The sequence below is a fragment of the Podarcis vaucheri genome (assembly GCF_965113315.1).
Source record: "Podarcis vaucheri genome assembly, chromosome: 16".
Lineage (NCBI taxonomy): Eukaryota > Metazoa > Chordata > Lepidosauria > Squamata > Lacertidae > Podarcis > Podarcis vaucheri.
In genome coordinates, this window is record NC_138754.1 from 37,451,133 (window position 1) to 37,478,161 (window position 27,029).

At 46.3% G+C, this 27,029-nt stretch overlaps 1 protein-coding gene and 1 long non-coding RNA gene across 5 annotated transcripts in view; one reads left to right on the forward strand and one right to left on the reverse strand.

Annotated features, from left to right (window-relative positions):
* The first annotated feature begins 488 nt into the window (after window positions 1-488).
* On the forward strand, window positions 489-1,753 carry LOC309521305. The gene is made up of 2 exons (XR_014214613.1): window positions 489-976; window positions 1,484-1,753. It is a non-coding gene; the product is annotated as an uncharacterized lncRNA (long non-coding RNA).
* A 1,377-nt stretch (window positions 1,754-3,130) lies between these two features.
* GLT1D1 (glycosyltransferase 1 domain containing 1) overlaps window positions 3,131-27,029 on the reverse strand; it is a 144,710-nt gene continuing 120,811 nt past the window's right edge. For all 4 annotated transcript variants that reach the window (XM_082204169.1, XM_082204167.1, XM_082204166.1 and 1 more), the window contains 5 exons: window positions 24,107-24,156; window positions 17,941-17,984; window positions 17,075-17,195; window positions 8,914-9,012; window positions 3,131-4,514 (listed from right to left, as the gene is read on the reverse strand). In XM_082204169.1, the coding sequence (XP_082060295.1) occupies window positions 4,368-4,514; window positions 8,914-9,012; window positions 17,075-17,195; window positions 17,941-17,984; window positions 24,107-24,156 (461 nt within the window). In that variant the 3' untranslated portion in view covers window positions 3,131-4,367. The remainder of the gene's footprint in view (window positions 4,515-8,913; window positions 9,013-17,074; window positions 17,196-17,940; window positions 17,985-24,106; window positions 24,157-27,029) is intronic.

The window sequence follows — 27,029 nt, forward strand, 5'->3', positions numbered from 1 at the left end:
TGTCTGCACCAAGGGTAGGGGACTCTTTCCAGCTGGCCCCCCACATTCTGTGGCTGGAATGTGCCCTTGAACTGTGATCTTGATTGCATGGGTGGAAAAAGATATGTGTAGATCAGGGGTCAGCAAACTTTTCCAGCAGGGGGCCGGTCCACTATCCCTCAGACCATGTGGTGGACCGGACTATACAGTGGTACCTCTGGTTACGTACTTAATTAGTTCCGGAGGTCCATTCTTGACCTGAAACTGTTCTTAACCTGAAGCACCACTTTAGCTAATGGGGCCTCCTGCTGCTGCCGTGCCGCCGCGCGATTTCTGTTCTTATCCTGAAGCAAAGTTCTTAACCCGAGGTACTATTTCTGGGTTAACGGAGTCTGTAACCTGGAGCGTATGTAACCTGGAGCGTATGTAACCTGAGGTACCCCTGTATTTGGGGGGGGGGAATGAACAAATTCCTATGCCCCACAAATAACCCAGAGATAAAAGCACACATTCTACGCATGTAAAAACACTAGGCAGGCACCACAAATAACCCAGAGATGCATTTTAAATAAAAGGAGACATTCTACTCATGCTGATTCTCAGACCCTCTGCGGGCCGGATTTAGAAGGCAGTTGGGCCAGATCCGGCCACCGGGCCTTAGTTTGCCTACCATGGTGTAGATAGATGTGTTTGGCTTGAATGCAGCCTATGCTACAAAGCCAAAGGTCACATCTCTTTGCCCGCTTTCTCAATCTGGCTATGCCCATCACTAGTTGGTAGTCCCTGCAAGTGGCTGTCAAAAAGCCAGCCGGCAGTAAATCACGCCACTCAAGTTGGAGTCGACTCTTTCTTAGCAAAACTATCTTCACAGACGTGGCTGAGTGTCACGCCTCATGAGCACAGCATTTCATCCCCAGTAGGTCTTGCACTATGAATCAGTTGCTGAGACTGGAAGTCCCTGAATCTCCAAAGCCATCTAACTCCCCTCCACTCCAGGGTTGCTTCCCCAAGCCAGGGGTCTGCAACCTTTAAGACAAAAAGAGCCACTTGGACCCGTTTCCGAAGGGAAAAAAACTGGGAGCCGCAAAACTCGTCATTATAAAAATAACTTTTTTGTCACCTTTTTATTATTTCTTTGTTTGACCCCTCAGAATTACTCCTCCTCATAGAAATAAACGTTAAATTAACAAGTTACTTTTTGTGTGTGTGTGTGTGTGTTCTTTACTCCCCTTCAAAACAGTGACCAGCGTACATGCCCCCTTTCAATGCAGTGACCAGCGTACATGCCCCTTACAATGTAGCGGGCGGGCGGGAAGGTGACGTCGGGACGGTGCGTGACTAACGCACGCACCGCCCCCATGCGACGTCACTGCCAGTACAGCGCCCGCCACAGTGGGGGAGTGTCGGGGTGCACAATGCGCTTCCTCCCCTCGCTAGTATCCACCCCGGAGCTGCAGCAAAGGTGTAAAAGAGCCACATGCGGCTCAGGAGCCGCGGGTTGCAGACCCCTGCCCCAAGCAATTGGAGACTGCGCCTGCGTGGAGCCTGCCACTGCTCCGCTCATTTCTGCCCTCTACTGATTCTGGGAGACAGGGAGGGGTTCCCCTTCCCCAGCTTGTTCCTCCCACCATTCCTCAGGGTCCAACCAGTCCATGACAATGGCTGTATGCCCTTGGTTGGAAAACAGTTCCCTGATCCACAGCACTCATTTTTGCTCCTACCAAGTCCAGGCTCAGGTGCCATGATACCAGGGTGGGTAAAAATCAATGATTTTTTTTAAAAAAATTAAAAAAATTGATTTTTTTAAATTTAAATGAGATTTTTTAAATAAAATGCTTTTGGAAGAAAAAAATATTTCTAAAGATAGTTTTCAATTTAAGTTACATTATAGTCCAAAGGCTATTCATCAGGAAATAAGGATTTGTTTTAAGTTTTTCATGTGTGCTAAAACTCAGTCTAAGTTGTTTTTTTAAAAAAATATCGTTTAACAACCACATCAGTTAACAAACATGGATACATATGCTATAATGTCATTGTTTTAGTTAAATAAATTGTTTAAATTGTTACTAAATATTATTTTTCTCCTTCCAATAAAGTACAGCAGAAAGGTGGTCCAAATATAAACAGTTAACTTATTAAACCTCACAATAATTTCATAATTATCTGTCTATGTATTTCTAATAGTATAACCAAATCAGTAATTTTTGATATAATTGTAAAAACTACTCTGAAAATTTATTATTCCAAAAATGAAACCTTTATCTGGATGTAAACATTAAGATTATACCAGCAAGAATAAGTCTTCCTGTAAACAAAAAACAAAATCAAGTCTTACTGATGAGTGATTTAAATCGTGATTTGAATTGGCTTGATTTAAATCAAATCCACCCTACATGATACGATGAAGTCCCTCGATGCCCATGGAAACGCAAGTTTTACAGAAATCACTGTGCACAGTCATGTCCCCCCTTGCCAATCACATTTTACTAATCACAAGGAATAACTCATTGTGCTTGACTCCCTCCAATACAGGGTCTTCAAGTACAGTGGTGCCTCGCAAGACGAAAAGAATCCGTTCTGTGATTCTCTTCGTCTAGCGGTTTTTTCGTCTTGCGAAGCAAGCCCATTGACGGATTAGCGCATTAGCACTATTAGCGCTATTAGCAGTTTATCTGCTGATCGGATCCACTGATAAGCGGCTTAGCGGCTTAGAAAAAGGGGGGGAGGGGGAAAAACCAGCAGGAACTCGCAAGACATTGTCGTCTTGTGAAGCAAGCCCATAGGAAATTCGTTTTGCGAAGCACCTCCAAAACGGAAAACTCTTTCGTCTAGCGAGTTTTCCGTCTTGCGAGGCATTCGTCTTGTGGGGCACCACTGTATAGTTTCCCTAACAGGATGTACTTAAAGCTTCATAAAACAGATAGATAGATGATAGATAGATAGATAGATAGATAGATAGATAGATAGATGATAGATAGATAGATAGATAGATAGATAGATAGATAGATAGATAGATGATAGATAGATAGATAGATATAGATAGCTTTCTCATAGCCAGATTTTTTGGGGGGGTTGGGGGTTGGTGGTGATGGCAAAGTGGAGGGAGAAACAAAGGCATTACTTCTACCGCTGGGAAATGAATCACAATTGCTTTCCAGATCTGTAGGCACAAGAGCCCTCCTTTAATTCCCTTTTGCAAATGCAGAGTCCTATTACAATGTGCTCAATGGTGCCAACGACTGTGCGATTCAGAGGACAAAAATAATAAAATAAAGCATCCGGAATTTGCACAAAGTACTAAATGCAAATTACTCGCCACTTCCCTTCTATGGAGCATGAGCTTCTCACGGCCAAAGACGAAGGAGATTTATGAGGTTCCACAAAAATGCAGTATTGCAATTATTATATATTCTGAGGTAGCGACCAGCTTCCAGGAAATGTGAAGTTGGTGTAAACATCAACTTGAAGAAATAAACTCCAACTCAAGATGTGGACATCGATCAATATAAATACGCCCCCCCCCCCCGGTGGACATGTCAGAGTGACACCCTTGCCCCAACCAACATTGTTAGTGGAATGTCTTGGCAGGAGCAAAGTCAAAGCAGCCGTATGTCTTTGCTGTATGGCATCTGTTCAGTTACACCCAAGAGAGACACCCTTTTAAAGCGTTTGTTATGGCCCAGCTTAAGGGCACGTAAAAAAACAAAACAGAAACCGTGGATGTGGTGGGAGGAGAGTCATAACTATTGAGACTGCAGAACTACAGTTTAACTCCTCCCCTGCTGTTATTAGCACTGGGAGGAAAGTTCTGGTCCCCCCCCCCTTTAAAACAAGTGTTTTTACACACATGCTCTTTCTAATCGATGGATAAACTGATTAAGGGTCAGTAAACATGTAAACTGATTAAGGGTCAGTAAACGAACCATGGCCACTGAAGTCCTATGGAAATTAAAAGGACATGAATGAAACAATCGTAATTAACTCGACCTCCTCATTTCAATGGGACTACTGCCTAACTTGCTTTCTCTGGAACTAGGCCCATAAGTCAAACCGAGAATGATTTCCACGATCCAACGGCATTCCTAGTGTGCATGTGTTTGCATTTGAATGTGTTACGCATAGGTGTGCATGCATATAATTCCAAGAAAACGTATCATATTGATACATCACTGATTATCCATATCTGTGAATATTGTCCTCTCATGGAAACACCCCCCCCCTGCAATCATTCTAGTGTCCATTGTATGCTACATTTCAACTGGTACCACAGAGAGCAGGTGATACAGAGGGAGGGCGGAATCAGTAAGTGTCATTAATCACAAAAATCAGTTTGGCTTGGCTGGTTTGATCCATCCATGCTGGGTTCCTGTATCTTGATGCAAAGTGCGTCACTGAAGCATCAACACAAGGTTCTGATACGCTTTCCTTTCGTGTTCCCATGAGTGGTGCTTTGTGACATACTCCTTTGCCTTCATCACAATCTCTTTGTGCAGAAATGGGTCGCCGATCAGGCTTTTAGACAGCTGGACAAACTCCTGAAAAGGTGAGAAATAGCTGTTGTTATTATCCCACTGCCAATATCCAAAAGGATCCAAAGGAGATTACACTCTATAAACTTGCCACGTTGCAAGGGAACAGGAACAGCTGCCTTACGGATTGTCAGATCATCAAGCGCAGTATTGTCTACATGGACTGGCAAGTGGTCCTCCAGGATTGGAGGACGTGGCGTTTCCAGACCTACCTGAAGATGCCATGGACCTAACCTGGGGCCTCCTGTGTTCTGCCTCTGGTCTATGGAAGAGAGCAGGTTAAGGGGAAGGGCTTTCCAGGGGCTGCCTGCCACGGAACAGAGAGGAAAATGGGGGTTTAATGAATTCAACTCTTACCACTTTGAAGCTGGCTCAATTCCAGCCACGTAGAAGCCTGAGCCCAACCTGGCTCCCTTGAGATGTTTTGGCCGACTGCTTCCGACAGCCTGATTGTGCTGGATGGGATTGTGTGAGTTGTGCCTAAAACATCTGAAGGGCACCAGGTTGGGGCAGGTTGGTCCAATGTGTCTATAAACATGCTTCTCTGTCCTCCATCCAAGCCAGGAAGAGGCATTATCACAAGTTCAAGAGCATTTTCTTCTAAGATGCCAACAGTAAAAAGAGAATGGAAGCACAATACGACCCAGCGAGGGAAGGAGGCGAACGCAGGGGCAATCTGAAAGATTAGGGTCTCCTTTTATGACATATACGGAGCAGAATTATCACATACAATAGCTTTAACATTTCTTCGCAGGTGAGATAAAAGGTAGCAAATGCAGAAAGAATAGCACTGATGATTAAAATGTATTGGATACTTACAAAGAATGAAATCATAATAGGATATGTTCTGCAAGAATAACAGTTTTTCAGAACACATAATCTTTGCTTCTGTATGCTTTTGTGCAGAAAAAAATGACACACACACATGCATGCAAATGAATAAAACAACACATTCCAGGGAGGCAAAACACAGTCAAGAAGGTGCAGTGCAGGCCAGTGAGGGGCGTGGCCTGGGGAGAATCCTGAGGGCCAGACAGAGAGCATGGAGGGCCACATATGGCCCAAGAACCTGAGGTTTGCCACCCCTGAAACAGAACTTGCTTTTCAAACTTTGGCAGGTTGTTCTTTCCAGCGAAGGTCAAGGGATGGTCTAAAACTCTTTCAGCGCGGAATCCTTCTTCCTCAAATAAAAAGGCAGGGCTGGTGGTCAGGGAGGATTCTGCTGTGGCTATCAATTGCACAATGGCATCTCTCCACCAGTGTCACCCCCACAATAAACCTAGGGGAGGGTGGGGGAGATCAGGATCTGGCCCACCAGCTGGATCCAGTCTCTCCCTACATTTGGGGCATGCATATATGAAGGAGGCGTGAGACCAGTATCCAAAGTTGTTTAATGTTCAGGAACATTCGAGTATGGAGACCACGAAGGACTAGCCGAACTTGCAAGATCTATGGGCAATAAGCAACCTCTGCCTGAGATCAAGCCGTTCTGTCTCTCCAACGCACACCAGGGGTGCGGAGGTGAGTTCCACGTTGATACAAGTACCTTTTTCCCGGAAAAACCAATTGCATTTGTTAACAAAGAGATTCATTTGTGAAGACCGCGGGGAACAATGAACTCTCCAGGGAGAAAAATGTTAGGCACAATCGTTTTATCGGAAGAGGGGGTGGAAGGAGGGTCAGGGGTAAGGGAAGCGTGACTGCCAAAGTCTAATGAAAACAGAGAATCTACCTTCCTCAGACTTGACTTAATAGTATGCATTAATCATAGGCACTCTGAACAAAAATGCATTTTACACTCTGCAGTTTTATTTAATCTGTTGGTGTTGGGATTTTTCTTTTCTTTGCGGAGCACGTTATTATTGCACTTGGCTGACTTTTGGAGGCCAAAATTTAATTTATAGAATCAACAGGATTAATACTCTCACACACCCCTCCTTTCCAAGCCTAATTAAGACCACCAGTTAATTGGGATATAGGGTGAAGCTTCAAAAGCATAGGTTGCGTGCGAAGGAGACATGCTGGGGACTTAAAATCAAAGTGATAGTTGGGTTTTGCTGCTACCTGGGTGCTAGTTGCCTTTAGAATACTAAACGCTAACCAGATGGGAACTGTGGAATATCAGAACATAGGAAGCTGCTTTATATATTGGACCCCTTGGACCAAGACTGGATGGATAGGATATTGCCCGCTCTTGATGTGGTTGCAGCTTGGGGGGTACTTCTGAATCCATGCTTGAGTGGCCTCAGTGGCACAGAGTGTCTTCCTCGTGTGCCTCCTCCACAAGAGATCTAGAGGGTGGCAACACAAGAACAGGCCTGTTCTGTGGTGGCTCCCCATTTGTGGAATGCTATGGTTTTCCCAGTAGTGATGTATGGAAGTGAGAGTTGGACCATAAAGAATGGCTGATCACTGAAGAATTAATGCTTTTGAATTATGGCACTGGAGGAGACTCTTGAGAGTCCCATGGACTGCAAGAAGATCAGACTTATCCATTCTGAAGGAAATCAGCCCTGGGTGCTCACTGGAAGGACAGATCCTGAAGCTGAGGCTCCAATATTTTGGCCACCTCATGAGAAGAGAAGACTCCCTGGAAAAGACCCTGATGTTGGGAAAGATGGAGGGTACAAGGAGAAGGGGATGACAGAGGACGAGATGGTTAGACAGTGTTCTCGAAGCTACCAGCATGAGTCTGACCAAACTGTGGGAGGCAGTGGAAGACAGGATTGCCTGGTGTGCTCTGGTCCATGGGGTCATGAAGATTCGGACATGATTAAACAACAACAACTCCCCAGGGAGGTTCACCTGTGCCATTCTTATATATATTTCAGTGACAGGGGAAAGATTTACTCTATAACCAGGCCTTTGGCATTCAAATCTCTGTGGCCTTTTAGTTGTTTTTAATGCATTTAATGCACACATGTTTCTCTGTGTGGTTGCTCGTTTGTTGATTGCTTGGTTGCTGTGGGTTGCCTTGGGCAAGATAAAGTGAATAACAAATTTAATATATCATCATCATCATCGGTCCATCCAGCCCAGTACTGTCTGCGCTGACCACTGGGGGCTCTCTAGGTTTCAGACAGGGGATCTTGCAAAGTCCTACCTGGAGATGGCGGGGGATGAACCTGGTGCCTTCTGCAGGCATATAAGGTGTTCTACTTTGGAACCACACCTTCCCCATTCTTTAAAATGTGATCCATCCTTCAGGCCCCTTTCAAGTGAAAAGGTATTGTCCAAGATCTCCCCTGGAGACTTCCATCTCTCCCATCACCATTCTTAAGTACCTGCTAGTACCCACTGGCAATAAACCCACCCTGGCCACAGGTTTATTTGCTGGCAGCGGCCAGGTTTTCAAAGCTGCCAGCCATCTGAGGTTTCCTCAAATACCCTGGAGTGTCTGATGTAGAACTGCTCAGCGGTATTGTGGGAAACTGATTTAAGGATGCAGAACTCTCTTCCCCTAAAAGTAGGGAGGTAAGAAGGTGTCGATTTCCATTCTGAGGCATGTTTGTCACATACAGCAGCGCTTCCGTTCTGCTACAGTTCGGCTTCTGATGAAAATATGCCATTTGGCTTGCTGTCTGTTGTGGCGGAACTTTATGAAATAAATTACATAATAATGCAGAAAGTGAGGTGAATAACGGTTTTTGTTGGAAACCGAATTACAGCAGAACAGTGCTAGTCACAATGAAGATGGGTAATTATTATGTAATTATTACATTATTCCACGCCATTCACTTCAGTGCAAAGGAAACGCAATACAAATAGGAGGGAACCCAACATGAATTATGTGTCATTTGATATCAATGGTGATCATATCCTTCACTACTGAATACCATAACCCCAACCTATGTAGGTTTAAATTTCAGCATTTATTATTATTATTATTGATTGCATTTATACCCCACATTTCCTGAAAGGAGTTCAAGGTGGCACATGGAGTTCTCCTCCCCATTTTATCCTAATGACAACCCTATGAGGAAGGTCAGGCTGAGAGTGACGGGCTCAAGGTCATCCAGAGAGCTTCATGGCTGAGTGGGAATTTGAACCCTGGTCTCCCAGGTCCTAGTCCAACACTCTAGATCAGGGATAGGCAACCTAAGGCCCATGGGCCAGATGCGGCCTAATCGCTTTCTCAATCCGGCCTGCGGATGGTCCAGGAATCAGTGTGTTTTTACATAAGTAGAATGTGTCCTTTTATTTAAAATGCATCTCTGGGTTATTTGTGGGGCATAGGAATTTGTTCACCCCCCCCCCCGAAAAAAATATAGTCTGGACCACCATATGGTCTGAGGGACGGTGGACCAGCCCATGGCTGAAAAAGGTTGCTGACCCCTGCTCTAGTTGTTACACAACATGGCTCTCAATGCAAGTGTGCATTGGGTCATTACTTCTTCTTTTTTACCTGGGGGTTTGAGTATAGCAGCCCAGTTGTCTTGTGTGCGATTATTGCAGCATTCCCTGGGATATTCCTTGCCATCACTGGAACATTTAAATCCATTGCCTAGTGAACCACACAGAGGAGAAAAGGCTTAGGGTTAGTTAGGTAGAGCTGGAAATTTGCAGAAGATTGCGGAGCAGGGTTCTGAACACAGGCTTCTTGTTGGGGAATCTGTTTGGTGCTGTGGCAGCAGGATTATGGAACTGATGGGCCACTGGTCTGATCCAGCAAGGGTCTTCTTGTGTGCTTATGAATACATCATCTGGGTTTATTTGGGCTCGAGAGCACTGGCGGATCTGCCAGAGGTTAATCTTCATGAGGGACAGAAATTTCCAGCAACCACCGGAGCATAGAATGGCATGAGGTAAATCCTCGATATCTCTGGGGAAGCGCACGGAGCCCGCTTGCGCACTTGTCAAGTGGAACACCCCCCCCGCCCGACCTGAAATTTTAATTACCGCCGCCAGCCTCAGAAATCCTGAAAAACATGTGGTGCCTTTGAGCGCTTAATGGCTCATCTTGTACAAATTACTGCGGTGTCAGACAACAGAAAGAAATCCACTCTCCAGGTTGTTCAATCCATACCGATTCACTGGCACTTAGGAGAGAATGTGCTTTTAATTACTGTCATTATCGTGGGGGACGTGATTTCCCTGTGGTGTAATCGGCCCGGAAGGAAAGCCTGACAAGTTTGGGGGTTTTCTTGGGGTGGAGGGGTAGAAAACAGAAAAAGTGGATTACTTGAGCTTGCCTGCACACTGGCACACAAACACATTAGTGGGAAGGACGGCTCTGTTTCATTGATTAATTGGCTAACAGTGTGGTGCTAAACTTATCTACGCAGAAGTGAGCCCTACTGACTTCAATGGCACGTGTTTGCCAGTAAGCAGAGGGACTTTGTTCAAGCATTTTTTCACTGCCTATACTGAGGCAGCCAGAACAGCCACAAATGGCATTGCAGGCTCTAGAATTCCATGATTTCTTTGACTATTAGGAAGGGAGAAGGGTGATTCTATGAAGTTTGCTCCAGTGATGGTTCTAACTGCCATCATCTCAGCCTGAATTCTTTTCAGCAAAAGGAGGCGTTAAGGCAGGACTAGGGATTATTTTCAGTCTGCGGGTCAGATCCCTTTCTGAGCAACCAGGCAAAAACTTCTTTTAGGTTCCCAGTGGGTTGGGGGATAAGCGTTTGTTCTAGAGACCTAAGATATGTCTGATGGAGTGGACAAACCTCATTTAGCCAACCTACTGGAATTGGTGTCTCTGTTGGATTGCACAGTGGTGAGACTCCAGTCGCTTGCTGCACAAATAGCTGTGCCTGCCCCAGTCTTCACAAGGAAGGTGAGGGCATGTGGCGCTTGTTGGATTAATGCTTTAGCTCACGCTTAGCGCCATGCATTTAACTTCTATTGCACTTGCTCTTGATTTCTGTAAGCTGACACTCGCCTAATGCACTGATCTGATCTGAAAATCAAAGCCTCTTGCAGAACCAGATTTGTGAGTCTGAGTTCTTCACTGGACGGGGAGGGCCAGGACACCAACAAATTTTCAGTCTTCCAATGGGGAGCATAAAACTGGGAATGGGGTGAGTGGTAATTTCAGCCCAGACACTTGGGAGTGACAAAGGATAGGCATAAAACAAGCAGGGCTTTTTTTCAGGAGGAACTTGCCAGATCTCAGTTTCAGCATTTCTCAGGTGAGTTCTGGCACCTCTCAGGCAGGTGCCATTGCCATTCTAAGAGAAAGCCACTTCCAAAATTGAGAGGAGGTGGAGTTGCGGGCTTCACGCCCCCTCCATGTGTGCGGGGGCTGGCTCTCAGCACCCCCGCGATTGAAGGAATCCCTGGCTGCGTCATACCCAGGCCAGCCAATCAGCTGGCCTGGGGGTGTGTGGCTTAGAGTATATACACTGGCACGGCCAGGAACTGCCCTCTTTTGCCGCCTCAGCTCATAGAATCATAGAGTTGGAAGAGACCACAAGGGCCATCGAGTCCAACCCCCTGCCAAGCAGGAAACACCATCGGGTTTCCCACCCTCCCTCCCTTTAGGTTTTCCGTTCGACCTTGCTATGGACCTCAGTTGGTCGCTGTTAAGGGGCCTGGTAGGAATTTTTTCCACTTGGCAAACTGGCACCAGCCACTTGGTTTTTCTCCTACCTCGTAGCAAATCGTCACAACTTCCTCCGCATTGGTGGTTAGGCATTGGTAAGGGTAGGGTTAAGTAGATGTGGGGGGAGGGAGTGCCATCACCTCCCCTGCATGTTGAAGGGTAGTCCGGTAAAGGATTCCGGGGGGCGTCGCCCTGTCCGAAACCTATGGTGAGGGCCCAAGGCACACCCCCGAGCGGTGACCCTGGGGGAGTCCCTAGTTGATGTGCATCAGCAGGACTCCCCCTACTGGTGGTTAACCCTTCCTGGACTTCAAGCGAACAGGCTGAAGCTGGTTAGTCGAGTAGGACCAATGCCTAAACCAATACCACTCATTAAAGGTAAAGGTAAAGGTACCCCTGCCCATACGGGCCAGTCTTGACAGACTCTAGGTTGTGTGCCCATCTCACTTAAGAGGCCGGGGGCCAGCGCTGTCCGCAGACACTTCCGGGTCACGTGGCCAGCGTGACATCGCTGCTCTGGCGAGCCAGAGCCACACACGGAAACGCCGTTTACCTTCTCGCTAGTAAGTGGTTCCTATTTATCTACTTGCACCCGGGAGTGCTTTTGAACTGCTAGGTTGGCAGGCGCTGGGACCGAGCAACGGGAGCACACCCTGCCGTGGGGATTCGAACCGCTGACCTTTCGATCGGCAAGCCCTAGGCACTGAGGTTTTACCCACAGCGCCACCCGCGTCCCTTACTACTCATTACCTGTAACCAATCAAGTTGTGGCCATTTTAACCATTAACCTTAAATGATTGTCTCATGAGTCTTTATTTCACAGGGGAGAGGTGGGAACTTGCCACGCAAAGAGGGAGGGGTTAATGGTGAGTACTGCCACCTCTTTTTCTAGAAAAAAAGCACTGAATATAAGGAAAGTGAGGGTACATAACAGAAGCGGGATGGAGTCTTTGGGGAATCTCTTTCCGCACTGAGTGTGCATTTGCATCAGAATTTGAACCAGGAACCCCTTGAATCTGTGGACCAGCATCTCGTGTGGTGAGTCACTTTAAACACAACCTGGAGGCAGATAGGTCACGCTCAGGTCTTAGCTTGGCTGTACCCCATTTATCAAAGAAGGTTCTTCCTGATCTGACTCAACCATAAACAAACCTGTCTCTTTGCCTGGCTGACATTTATGCTTCCATGAATATGCTTTTCTGATCCACTTGCACTTGACCCACAATTTGTGGGGTTTTTTAGAAGAGAGGGGGCCACTGTAAGAAGTGTCCTAGTCCTAGATGGGCTTTTGATCTAACCCACAGCAGAGCTTTTCTTATGAGTCCACCAAACCCTCTTGATAGAAGGTTGGACGCCCTCATAGCTCAAATCCACCCAGGGAAGTAGTGTTGGCTGAACAAGATGGTCCTGAATTTATTTTTTTTAATCAGTGGAGTCCAAGCGCTGTCTGAGGCTTCACTTTCATTTTCTGGAGCAGTTTTTCAGCCCTGGTTAATGAAAACAAGGTTTTGACAGATGGTCATTCCTCCTGTTGACCATCTCAGGTAGGGTTGCTGTTTTTTCTCCTAATTAAAATAGCACTGTTGTTCAAGAGCTATCTTCTCTTTCCTTTCTAGGCAGATGGTTCTACTTCGCTGTCAGGGCCAAGAGTAACGCCCATGGGAAAGATGGACAAAATAATCCTTTACCAAAAAGAACACAAAATGGTAATGAGAAGGCCTGAGAAATGGGTGGCTTCACCACTTATGAATTTCCTACCTCAGGGAGGGTGATCCCTAAAGAAAAGGAAGTGGGACAGACCCAAATTGTCCCTTATAACAACCTTAGAAATGAATGAATAAAGGTAAAGCGACCCCTGACCATTAGGTCCAGTCGTGGCTGACTCTGGGGTTGTGGTGCTCATCTCGCTTTATTGGCCGAGGGAGCCGGCGTACAGCTTCCAGGTCATGTGGCCAGCATGACTAAGCTACTTCTGGCGAACCAGAGCAGCGCACGGAAACGCCGTTTACCTTCCCGCCGGAGTGGTACCTATTTATCTACTTGCACTTTGACGTGCTTGCGAACTGCTAGGTTGGCAGGAGCAGGGACCAAGCAACAGGAGCTCACCCTGTCGCGGGGTTTCAAAGTGCCGACCTTCCAATCGGCAAGCCCTAGGCTCTGTGGTTTAACCCACAGTAGTACCACCCACATCCCAAAAATGAATGAATAAATCTAGCCAAAATAGAACACCTTTGTCACCTCCTCCCTGCCCCCAATAAATTCTGAAATATTGTGTGATACTAATACTTTGAAGTGCCTATATTTTCGAGCCTTTACTAGCAGGTGAATGTGAAGCTGGTGGTGATTTATTTATCTATTTGTTTTTTAATAAGGCTAGGCAGAAATTCTCTCCCTCCTTCTGGTTTTGCAGCCCCATTCAACCCAGCAACGGATTGGAGAGACAATCCAGATAAGGTCTGTTGAAAGGCATTAGGGGTGTAGATGAATCTTTTAGTGAGTAGGCAAGAAAATGGTGTTCTTGCACCTGGACCACTTGGACCAACACAGCTTGATTGGAAATCAGAAGCGTGGCCAGAAATTGCAACTATGGCATGATCCAACAGGAACGTACTGCAATTATTTTCCTTATGGAATGGGGGAAGTTCTGTTTCGGACTCTGCGTACAGATTTTCTCCATCATCCCTTCCCACTTTGTGCATGGATGTTTTGCACTTCTTTTCTGAGGAAGGTAGTTTAGCACAAGGGGATCTGGCCTGTCGGCGATGATCCAGATTTTATTTCCAAGCTTCTCAGGTAGGGAACCCTCGAGACCCTTTGGCCTTTGGAAGGCTGATTAGAGGAAAGTGTTGAAAGAAACTGGAGATTTGTGCTCCCCCCCCACCCCACTTTTTTCTTTCCCCCTGAATTTAAAATCTTTTTTCCTTTTCAAGCGTAAGTCAAGGTGCTTTCATTAGTGTTTAAAGCCCCAAACATAGCTGTCAACTTACAGATTTGAAAGTAAGGGACCAGCAGCCTCGAAAATAAGGAATCAGCAGCCAAAATAAGGGATTTTAGTCAACCAGAAGTGAAACGAAGCCTCAAGCGGTGGTTCCCACAGCACAGCAACCCGGCAAAGGAGATGCAGCAAGGAAAACTACCGGCACCTCTCCGCTGGGAAGCGCTGAGCAAAGGCGAGTCCCCAGGCAACGTGGCCGATTTGATCGGCACAAGGCATGCAAGCTCCACCCCCCCGTCGTTCTTTGACTCCTTATTGGGTGAGCAACGCAGCCAAGCAACACAGTTGGAGCCTCCCTCCTCCCTGGCCGACAGGCAGGGAGGGACAGGAGCTGCTTCCTTTGAAACCCGGGAAATTTAAGGGACATCATCAATAAGGGACAGCAGCAGGACACGGCGCTGGGATAAGGGACTTTCCTGCCAAATAAGGGACGGTTGACAGCTATGGCCCCAAATGACTTAGGCCCCAAATGACTTAGGCCCCAAATACCCAGAAAAAACACCTCCTTTCCTACAGACCCTCTTGGGTGCTAAGGCTGATGGAAGAAGACCCTGTGGTTGTTCTACCAAGCTCCAAAGTCTCTTTTTTTTTGGGTGGGGGAGAGAGAACGTTCTCTGTAGCAGCCTCTAAGGGACATGGAATGGTTGGACCCAGAGGAGTGGTGGGAGGAACCAGCTGGGGAACTGCCAAGGGGAGAAGGCCCATAGCCAGGGGTTTGGTGGTGGGACAACAATGAATGGGCAGAGGGAGAAGAGAGAGAAGACTGGGGGGAGGAGGAGGTGTCAGAAGCTGAAGAGGTAACAGGGTTTAGTGAGCAGGAAGAGTCTGTGGCATAGAGAAGTCCAGAAGGAGAAGCAGGGCAGAAAGCTGGCCAAGAGGCTGAGAGGAACCAGGGTGTCTCCCCCTCCTGCTGCAACAACCTCACCTCCCCGTGGTCTCATAGGACCAGGAGAGGCATGAAGTGGGAAGAGCAAAGGCTGGCAGGTAGTATCAGATTGCTTGGGGAAAACCCAGGGAGGAGAATTAGACAGCTGTGGGAAGGTGCACATCTTCAGGCTCCGCAACTGCCTCATAGGGGCAAGACCTACCAAAGAAGAGTTGCTGTGCTCATTAGGCCTGACATTCCTATGCAGAGTTAACTCTACTTGATAATAAAGAGTTAACTCCACTTGCTCAGTGTGATTTACTGCAGGTTTGCTCCTGCCACTAAGTTGTGGACCTCCTTCCCCATAGACCTGCTCCTGGCCTTTCACTATGCAGATTTGTACCATTTCCAGCTGCTGCTGAAGACACATCTTTTTACAGTGGCCTTTGGCATTTTTTAGGACCAACCCTACTTTGTGATTGTGACTTGATATCATTGTGAGGCCTAGAAACTCCTCTTTTCTCAAAAAGCTGGGACGCTCAGTCTCCCAAGAGAGCTGCCATGAATTCTTAATACGCAAGAATACCTTGCTTCTGTCCGTCGTTGCAGTAAGATGATAAAAAAAAATTAGCGATAGGATTATCAAGAAACAAGGTGGGGCTCTGCTTACTAAAACAGGGCAGCAGAGATGAAAAGTCAAGCCAAAATAAATCACGCAAAGCATGGCCACTATTATGTAAATATAGATGTAGAAATATTACACATAACAAGCATTGTTCAGGCATTATGACACACAAGTAGATTTGCTTGCTGGCCCTGCACGCAACAATGTGTATTCACTGACGGCAAGAGCTGTTTAATAATGGAATGGACTCCCTTGGAAGGCTGAACAGAGATTGGATGGCCAACTGTCATGGATGCTTTAGCTGTGATGATTGCAGTGCAGAAGATTGGACTAGGTGGGATCCCCTTGGGATCCCTTCCAACTCTACAATTTTGAGACAGGGGAGGCCTGTTGATTTTGTGAGCCCCAAATTTGAATGAGGTTACTGGGGTGAGTATGGGGCGCAGGTGGCGCTGTGGGTTAAACCACAGAGCCTAGGACTTGACGATCAGAAGGTCGGCGGTTCGAATCCCCGCGACAGGGTGAGCTCCCATCGCTCGGTCCCTGCTCCTGCCAACCTAGTAGTTCGAAAGCATGTCAAAAGTGCAAGTAGATAAATAGGTACTGCTCCGGCGGGAAGGTAAACAGCGTTTCCGTGTGCTGCTCTGGTTCGCCAGAAGTGGCTTAGTCATGCTGGCCACATGACCTGGAAGCTGTATACCGGCTCCCTCTGCCAATAAAGCGAGATGAGTGCAGCAACCCCAGAGTCGGTCACGACTGGACCTAATGGTCAGGGGTCCATTACTTTTTACTGGGGTGAGTTAAAAATAAATCAGTTAAAAGAAATCTTTGTCAAGAAAACAAAGATAGGTTCATTTCTCTCTCCCTCTCTCTCTCTCTGATGTCAAATGCCAGGGTAAAGTGGTGTGTCTTCAGCATCCAACAAAAGCTACATCATGAAGATGCCAGGTGCATCTATACACAGAGGGAATGTCACAATTTTGGGCATGCCACAGAGAAGGCTCTGTCCTAGGTTGTAGCCACCCCCTGGACTTCTGAGGGTGCTGGAAGTACCAAGAGGGCCCCCTCTGCTGATCTTGGCACCTGAGATGGACTATAAGGAAGGAGATTGTCTCTCTACATCAGGCATAGGCAAACTCGGCCCTCCAGATGTTTTGGGACTACAACTCCCACCATCCCTGGCCACTGGTCCTGTTAGCTAGGGATGATGGGAGTTGAAGTCCCAAAACAGCTGGAGGGCCGAGTTTGCCTATGCCTGCTCTAGATATTGCTGGACAACAGCTCCCATTGCTCCTGACGACTGACGATTTTGATTGAGACTGGCAAACAACAAGACGAAGGCCACAGTTTCCCATTCCTCACCTGCTGAGCATTTGTTAATTTCACAGGCCGGCTGAAACTGTGAGTTGCTAACTGTTCCTGCATAAGTTTTAGAGGAAGCCCTTGTGTTTTGCGGGCTTTGGAAGGCAGACAGGGAACCAGCCGAGCAAGGGAACGTTCAACATGAAGGTCAATGTTCAGATGCAATTACCTCTAAGATCGTGGCTGACATCCCCTCCGAAATGGAACTGTTGACAACGGCAAAGCATTTTTTCACAAGAGCGTGCAGGTCTTCTTGAGAGATCTCCTGGAGCAAATGCACCCCATCCGCCCTACCAAGCAAGGATGGTTTGGTCTGTTAGTTGGCCTCCAGACACTGGACTTCAGAGTCGTCTGGAGATATTGGATGGCAGAAAGATTTAAGGCTGAGCTGGGGATGAAACCTGGGGATTTCTGTGCACAAAGCAGATGCTCTAGCGTTAATCTGTGGCCTAATAAATTCAGGAACATCTACATAAAATGTGCCACATACTTTGGTGGTGCTATATCAAAATAAACAAGTACTTCACACACACACCTTCCAATGTAGCAGCAAGACAGGATTAATCTCCCTTCTCCTGAAATGTTCCCAACCTCCCCTGCAGCTTCCCCACCATAAACTGAAACGTAAACATTTTGGATTTCAATTTTGGATTATAAATGGTTAATTTTGCTCAGAAGCCTCTTTTTCAGAGCTCTTTTTAGAGTTATCTATCAGCTGGCAATCTCCTTTGCCTTTTCCAACTTGGGTGAAAATCCAAGCCAGAGAAGAATTATGGGGTCATAATGCTTGTCTTGTATTCAAGGTGAATGTTACGAGCCCTTAACACTCATAATTCTGAGCCAGAAAATGTATGCTTCAGTAAAATCGCCACCTCAAACTGAAGTGAACATAGGAGGTCTCAGTAGGAATCGAGCTTCTCAAGTAAATCTGAGCAACATGGAAAGAGATTTGTTTGCAATGAGAATTCGGGGGAAATAAATATAGCTATATATTTTTCTATTTATTTTTTTTAAATCTCCAAATTAGGAGCCTACCTTTTAATTTTCTCTTTGACTTCCTCTGCAAACAGTGGATCAACCTACGACAGGGGAAATAAAACACAGGAAACTTATGAATAGCAAATCATCCTCCACATTGGGAAAATATTAATGGGCTGAGGTTGCCGTTTTGCTGGACACCAGGGGTGGGGAACCTCAGGACTCAGGCAAAATGTGACCCTCCGGGCCCCTTCATCCAGCCCCTGGGACTTTCCCCACACCACACACCTAGTTCACTGGCTCTGCTTTGAACCCTCCTTGAATGTTTTTGCCTGGATTGAAGATGCGCTTGAACTCTGATACTGCTTCTCGCTTGTCTGGTGGAGTGCGTAAGTGTAAAAGTAAAATTTATTTCACTCCTCTACCCATTTTTTTGCCTCTACTCTGCCTCTACTCTCCTGATCCTGAAGTGTGCTGATGCCTCTTGGTATAAGTCACTGTGATGTTCGGGCTGGAGAAAGTTTTTGAAGCTCCCAAATGACCGACCAGGAGGGAGAGAACATGCCACTAGGGCATGTGCCTCTGCCAGATTCCTACTTGTGTGTAGGACCTCCTGACAGTCAGTGGACAAGGAGAACCAAAGGTGGCTGGATCTGCCTTTTTTAATGTTCTGCTGGGCCCATGCTGGCAGGGGGCAGGGAGGAGGGCACTCCCCCCCTTTCTTTTTTGTTCTGGCCTTAAAAAACCCCAAAAATTATGCCAGCTCTAGGGGTTTAGCCTAAAATTGGATGCGAGAGCCTTGCCCATCCCAAAGCTACAGGTAAAGAACTTTCAGATTTGACAAGCATTTCTTCTGCTTCCTCTTACTTAGTTTGTAAAGGTAAAGGTAAAGGGACCCCTGACCATTAGGTCCAGTCGTGGCCGACTCTGGGGTTGTGGTGCTCATCTTGCTTTATTGGCCGAGGGAGCCGGTGTACAGCTTCCGGGTCATGAGGCCAGCATGACTAAGCCGCTTCTGGCGAACCAGAGCAGCACACAGAAACACCGTTTACCTTCCCGCTGGAGCGGTACCTATTGATCTACTTGCACTTTGACATGCTTTCGAACTGCTAGGTTGGCAGGAGCAGGGACTGAGCAACGGGAGCTCACCCTGTTGCTGGGATTCAAACCGCCGACCTTCTGATCAGCAAGTCCTAGGCTCTGTGGTTTAACCCACAGCGCCACCCGCGTCCCTTCCTACTTCGTTTGTACCCATCTCTAACAGACATTTATTGCTCCAGGGTGGTGTGGGAGGAAATGAGGGAGCTCGTATTTCCCAGCACCTCCAACACTGGCATGTAACTTCCTTTCTACCCTGTTCTACATTGGGTGAGCACTGGCTGTGAACCTATCCAGTGTCTCACTGAAGAAGCAAAGGGAGGTGAGATTTGCCTCTCCAAGATGGTGGCACTCTCTCTCTCCTTCCCTGGGGAGATCCCATGGGCCTTGGGGAGCACAGGAACTGATTCATCTGGCTGAGCCAGTGTGGTGTAGTGGTTAAGGGCGGTGGACTCATAATCTGGTGAACCGGGTTCGATTCCCCGCTCCTCCACATGCAGCTGCTTCAGAGAAGTCACACTTCTCTGAGGTCTCTCAGCCCCACTCACCTCCCAGAGTGTTTGTTGTGGGGGAGGAAGGGAAAGGAGAATGTTAGCCGCTTTGAGACTCCTTAGGGTAGTGATAAAGTGGGATATCAAATCCAAACTCTTCGTCTACTTCTTCATCCTATGGCCCCCCAGGAATGCAGCCCAAGACATTCTTGTCCCACCAAGGTTTTAATGTGTTTAAATTTCATTTAGATAGGGTTTCAAAGCCTGTTTTCTTCTGTTGCAGATGCTCTCTTGAACAACATTGGTGTTTAATAGTCACAAAATGCCTTGGCAGAGTCAAATCACCATGCCTTACAAATAAGTAAATAATCTCATCCACTACAAAGCTGTTTCACTTGGTTTGGTTTTTTCTTCTTTTTTTACCAATCCCTGTGCTGCTGCAGTTTAAGCATTTTCAGAAACTTTCCCCCAAAAAATGAAAGGAAAAAGAAGGTGTGCAATTAAACTTTAGGATATATAAATGTTTTGAGAAATTTTCCAAATTTGTGGGGCTAAGGTGGGATGCGCCTGTTTGTTTCTTGGGATAGTGAAGCAGATGTAAATTGAAGTGCCTGAAATCTTTCACAGGCTGCGTCTGAAGGCATCGGAAACGCAAACCACATTATACCTGCTCCCAATTTTCTCTTCCACCCCAGTTCGCTTTCAAATCTTGCAGTGTATCAGAGTGGAAAGAAACAGAGATTAAAAAGAAAGAAAGAAAAATAACCAGCACAATGAAAAGCAGGAAGGTAATAAGACAACTCAATGTTCTAATGAAAATATAGGAGCTGAAGGTTCTAAGAGACAAGTTAATAAGAGAGGGGAAATTGCATTCGTTTTGCATCAGAGATGTTTCAGGGCTGGGGAGGGCAGGGGGAATAAATGACAGAAGGGGGCGAACAGTGCAGTGTTCAGGCTATCAGACTGCCAAACCTTGCAAGCGGGGTTGATATACCCAGGAAGATATGGTGTGCGTGTGTTTGCATAAGAATAAATACATGCACACTCTTGTATCCAAAACAGACGCTGAAGGGAGAAAGAACCTGAGAAGGTAAGAAAAGCCCTGCTGGATCAGGCCCCATCAAAGCCTGCCTCCTGTTCTCGCAGTGGCCAACCATATGCATGCAAACTGGACCTGACGAGCACAAGAGAAAGTCTCTCCCCTCTGATGGTTCCCAGAAACTGGTATTTAGAAGCACCCTGTGTCCTAACTCCCCAGTGGATGGGAGCAAGCATGGGCAGGCTTTTCAAACTAGAATCCTGAGCTCCGCCAAGTGGACTGGGACCTTCTGTTTCAACTGGCTTGTTTTACTGCACATTTTAAAGTGTGGATGTTTAATGTTTTGACTGAGTTGTTTTCCTGCTCTAAATGCTTTGATCTTAGAAGCCACCTTGGCAATTAAGCAGTATGTAAATGAATAAGCTCCAGGGACGCGGGTGGCACTGTGGGTTAAACCACTGAGCCTAGGACTTGCCGATCAGAAGGTCGGAGGTTCGAATCCCCACGACGGGGTGAGCTCCCGTTGCTCAGTCCCTGCTCCTGCCAACCTAGCAGTTCGAAAGCACGTCATGTGCAAGTAGATAAATAGGTACCGCTCTGGCGGGAAGGTAAACAGCGTTTCCGTGCGCTGCTCTGGTTCACCAGAAGCGGCTTAGTCATGCTGGCCACATGACCCAGAAGCTGTACGCCGGCTCCCTCGGCCAATAAAGCGAGATGAGCGCCGGAACCCCTGAGTTGGCCACGACTGGACCTAATGGTCAGGGGTCCATTTACTTTTAAATGAATAAGCAACATGAACAACACCATCCTGGGGAAGTGCCACGGCTCAGGGGTAGAGCTTGTGTCTTGTAAGGAGAAGGTCCCAGGTTCAGTCCCTGGCATCTCCAGGTAGGGCGGGGAGAGCATCCCTGCCAGAAACTCTGGAGAGCTGCTGCCAGTTTGTGTAGGCAATACTGAGCTATGTAGAGCAATGTAAGGCAGCTTCCTATGAACCTCCACAAGCAGCTGGGTCTCCCTCTCCAAACCCTTCCATGGCAGGCAGCGTTGCCAGATTCAGAAGCAGAGAGCACTCTTCCTAATGCGGCAGGAGACTGGAAGGCACAAATCGCATCAGTGGCCTAATACAGCATCAAAGAAACATGACCGAACATGACAAATCAATAGGCGTGGGCTCTCTTAAACGCAAAACTTCAGAGGAGGAGGGCAAAACGATTCACTTCAAGCCCTCCCCTCCCCCCACCCGGTTGCAAACAACCATCCTGGATAAACAAATTATTCTTCTTTAATGTGGCCTTCGATACAAACTTGGCCTGGAAAACAGTCTTCCTTTTCTTTGATGTTTTATTGGGGGTGGGGGGAGCCTGTCAGTTTATTTATTTATTTAATCCCATTTTATTACATCGCTTCCCATGAAATATCTCGAAGCGACTTCACATTTATTTGTTTTTACAAAGAAAGCCTCTGCAATTAAAAACAATCACAGAATTTCATATATAGAAATGCAAACCATAATTGAGGGAGATCTTTGTGTGGAAACACACTCAGCCCGTGTCGAAATATACCGCATAGGATGTGACCTATTGAGAATTTATCATCAGAGTGCTTGAGTATACAGTCACACTTCGGGTTGAAGTAGCTTCGGGATAAGTATTTTTGGGTTGTGTGCTGCAGTGACCCAGAAGTAACGGAGCATGTTACTTCCGGGTTTCGCCGCTTGCGCATGCGCAGGCCAAAATGATGTCACACGCATGCACGGAAGCGGCAAATCATGGCCCGCGGACGTGGGTTGCGTTCGCTTCTGGATGTGAACAGGGGTCCAGAACGTACCAGAGGTACCACTGTATATAAAATTATATTATTGATATAAAGAATTCCCTCTTCTGCCCCCTTACATCCCCCGGGGGGGGGGGCGGGAATTAACTCTGATATTAGTTGCTGCATTGGAGAACCTATCCTGGAGAATTTAACCTGAAGGGCATTTGTTTTCCATTACTTCTCTTCCCACCCCACTGCCCTCGACTTCAAACTTTCTTAGCACTGCAAAGTTTCTCGCTGGATTCAAGTAAATCTGTTTTACCAGGGGCGTATCTCCTCTGCCACTTCCATTGTCAGCTGGAATTCTGTGCAGACTCTTGCCAGACAGAAATCTCAGTCGTTTGCTACCAGCTGACATCTGTTAATTATGTGCAAATGCAAGACCGGCAGGAATGGCTTCAAAATAGCCAGAACACAGAGATGAGCTGTTGGTAGCAGTCATAGGACATGTTTGATCCTGCTTGGTACGGAGGTCAAGAAGGACGATCTGTATTTCAAAAGAGCAAATGGCACAGATGGAGGCAAACTGCAGCTGGGGGCGGGGGAGTCTGATTTTTAAAACAGGAAACAACACAAATGAAATGTTCTTTCCTTTCTCTCTCTCTGCCTTGTGGTTCTGATCCGGTTTGGGATTGTTGCATTTGCTTTTAAACTACAACATAAAAATTTGTCATGTGTGAGCGTGTGGCTTGGTCTTTTTGCGGACTCAGTGATGTTACCGGCACTCGGGACATCCAAGAGAAATGAGTCCCACAGGTTAACAACCTTGTTTTGTATATTCCGTTTCAATATACAATGTGTATGCAGGTAGCTCAGTTCTGTTTTCATTCATTGGTTGTATGCTTTGTATTGTATTTTCAGCTGGTGAAAACTATCAACGAAACAGTAGTACCATTCCGGAAACACTGTCCTTGAGACTTTTGGGACGTCTTCCGTTGGAACTTTTGAAAAACATTTGTGAAAATCTTACTTTTTAGACGTTTGAGTCGTCTTTTGTTGAAACCTTTGATTAGCCATTGTGAGACTGACCTTTGGATGCCTATCTTGAACACATGGCTTGACGTTCTGCACCACTAGCCTGTTACACTGCATATATGAACTCCAATAGATTCATTTCTACCTTCTGAATGATATTCTATTACATATGATTTAACAGTTATTAGCCTACGTGTTGTGTCTTCATTTTTGTTTGGGCAGCCGCTTCGTCAAGCTGATCGAAAGAGAACTCCACACCGTGAAAGATTGCATCAGGTGATTTTGGGTCTGTTGTGGCTATCCTACCCCCACTCCACAAACACCCCAAACCAACAAACACTAACCCTTTTTTTTTCACTTAAAAAAAAAGGAAATTCTATGAGGAGCAGAGGCAGTTTAGTGGGTTATATTTTACTCTAACATTTTCAGATGGCCATAAAACAAAAAATACAATTGTGCAAACTGGAAGTGAGTAGAAGGAGCATTTATGGGTTTTTGAAGGGATACCTGCTGAGACCTTATGCGGGTGCCATAGGAGGTACAAGTGGGCACACTGGCACGTAAGAGCACCAGGCTGGCAATCCTTGGTTTAGTGTGACCTTAAGGGCAGACAGATCCGACCCATGGGGCATAATCTAACAAGACATTCTGGTGGAAGCCCCACACAGCAGTTTTGAGGGATGACTCCTTCTCAGTGGGGGGCTATAGACTTAACAGCGCCTGCCTGCCATAGCACATGAAAACAAATTCACGCAAAGAATTTATATTTAGAAAGAATGCTTACAAACAAAACGGGGAAACTTACTGTGGGTCCAATTATAATCAGGTGTGTACTGGGCTCCTCTCGGTGCCATTCTATCAAACAACAGGAGAGAGTTCTGGTTACAGGAAAATAAGCGTCATATTGTTCTGGTTAGGGCATTGTAAAGAGAAACTCGGGCAATCCATCGGTTAATTGGTTTATGCAAATTTTGACTCATTTAAAAAAAAAAGGAGGATGCCCCCAACCTACTGGGCAGCAGGCTTAAAATTAATTAATTAATCAACCACAAAGTTATTTTGCTGTTTCCGGAGGGAGGCACTCGTGAAAAGTCAATGGACACAGAAGCACTGGTCAGGGGAACAGGAACTGAACTCTGCATTTCCATAGCAGACGCAATACTGGAAAGCTCTTCGCAATCACTGTTGTGCTGATGTATCAATCATTCTGGCAAACCCGACAGCCATTATGCCCAATTCACAGCTGGGGGACTGAGGCCAAGACATTGTGATTTTTCCAATTGCCCTACATTGTGCAGAGCTCCTTCAGATACAGGTTCTACTTGCTCTCTCTCCTAGCCATGGTATTCTGGCTCTCCTGTAGCTCAGTTAAAGAAATCTTACTTGATCAAATCATATGGATCTTAATGAATTATTCAATCAATCAAAGCTGCATGTGAATAAAACAACAGTCTACTACAGTGGTGCCTCGCAAGACGAAATTAATCCGTTCCGCGAGTCTCTTCGTCTTGCGGTTTTTTGGTCTTGCAAAGCACGGCTATTAGCGGCTTAGCGGCTATTAGCGGCTTAGCGGCTTTAAGAAAAAGGAAACAAACCTGCAAGAACTCGCAAGACGTTTCGTTTTGCGAAGCAAGCCCATAGGGAAATTCGTCTTGCGGAACGACTCAAAAACCGGAAAACTCTTTCATCTAGCGAGTTTTTCGTCTTGCGAGGCATTCGTCTTGCGGGGCACCACTGTATATATTTTGGAAACTTGTTTGCTCATTTGCTTTATGCATTTGGATATCTCATAAGAGTTGGTATTTTGCATTATGCTTCCTGGGTTCAAGAAGCAAGTTTTCATCTATGCTTGGATAAAATTGGATGCCATTTTGAATCAAGATGGTGGACTGAACCTGTCAAAACCGCATTGATTTAAAACCAGATTCCAAAACCATACCAATTTTTTTTTTGGTCCCTTAAGAATTCCTAAGCAACACCAGGCACGAGGTTGCTAGTTCTAAAGAAAAACAACGTTCTGTCCCAATAAATTAATAAACAAGTTGTTACTTATTTTAGTATAGTGCTAGCAGAGGCATCCTGTCTCACACTCGTACATGAGAACATCTCTTCCTGGATGCTGCCTGCAGTGACAAGCGCATACACATGATCTATGCCTCTCCACGCACACACCCCAGTGGTTCTGCTTCCTTCATCTGCAAAAGTACGAACATCTGGCCAATTAATTGACTGAACCTCACACAATCAGTCTGCTAAGATTTCTTCAGTTAGGTGACAGCCCTATGTAGCAGCGAAGTGGATTACTACCCCATGTTCATATTTAGTGGGCAGAATTTACAGCTCAGCTTCAGTGCAGAGAGACTGCATTAGTCTGATGATTAAATTCACTGCTTAATCAATGTTCTCTTGCTGAGGGTCAGTTCCGAAGCCTTGTCACTTTCGTGGTTTCTCTTCAGTACAAGTGTAAATGCTTGTGCTCAGAGCTGTCTCCCTGAAGCCTGTCCCCTCCATTTCTCTCTTTCTTCTCTCTCTCTCTCTCTCTCTCTCTCTCTCTCTCTCTCTCACACACACACACACACACATGCAAACACAATGCCATCCAGTCCTTGCCCCTGATTCTGTGTTCAGTAGACTTCTTGACCTTTCCTTTAAAAAAATATTCCATGGCCTTGCCCAACCTGATCACTTGGACCTCATTTCTCGTTGTGCCAGCCTTCCCCCAACCTGGTGCCATTCAAGGTTTCAGATCCCACCAGACCCAACTAGCAGACTGCTTTGGGCTGATGGGAGTCCATCAACCTCAGGAGGACATCAGGTTGGAGAAGGGCTGGGGCAGGAACTACTGAGCCAAGTGGGACTATCAAGGGCAGGGGAGAAAGATTTGGTGCTGGCCAGCAGGTAATGGCTTTTCCCACCTGCCTTGCCCCCCCCCCCACCTTAGGAGCCTTCATAAAGGAGCTGTTTCCAGAGGAAGAACTATGGGGGTTGGGGGGTTGGAGAGAGACTCTGTTTGCCATCAGGAGACACTGCTCCACCTCCAGCCCAAGGAACCTTTCACAAGGGAGCTGCTGCCATGAATATTATGTGTATGTGTCTCTTTAATGGACTGAATAGAGGGAAAGATTATGAGTCATGAGGGTGTGGAGAGTGTATGTATGGACTTAACAGTGCTTAGTTTGTTTTTTGGCTGCTGCTTTGTTAATGTTAATATTGCTTCGCAGATTGTAAACATGTATTGATTTGTTAATCATATAACATGAATTTTGCTTTGTGATGTTTAGCTTATTTTTTTTAAGTTAAAATAAAATAAAGAATTGTCCAGTAACACCAGACTATCTCAGGCCTTTTTAACAGCTCATCTTCTAACATTGTGTATGCCATCAAATGCCAACAGTGCCCTTCAGCTCTCTATACAGTGGTACCTTGGGTTACATACACTTCAGGTTACATACGCCTCAGGTTACAGACTCCACTAACCCAGAAATAGTACCTCAGGTTAAGAACTTTGTTTCAGGATGAGAACAGAAATCGTGCTCTGGCGGTGCGGCGGCAGCAGGAGGCCCCATTAGCTAAAGTGGTGCTTCAGGTTAAGAACAGATTCAGGTTAAGAACGGACCTCCAGAACGAATTAAGTACTTAACCCGAGGAACCACTGTATTGGACAAACAGGCCAAACCCTACGCCAAAGGATAAATGGACATAAATCTGACATCAGGAATCACAAGACA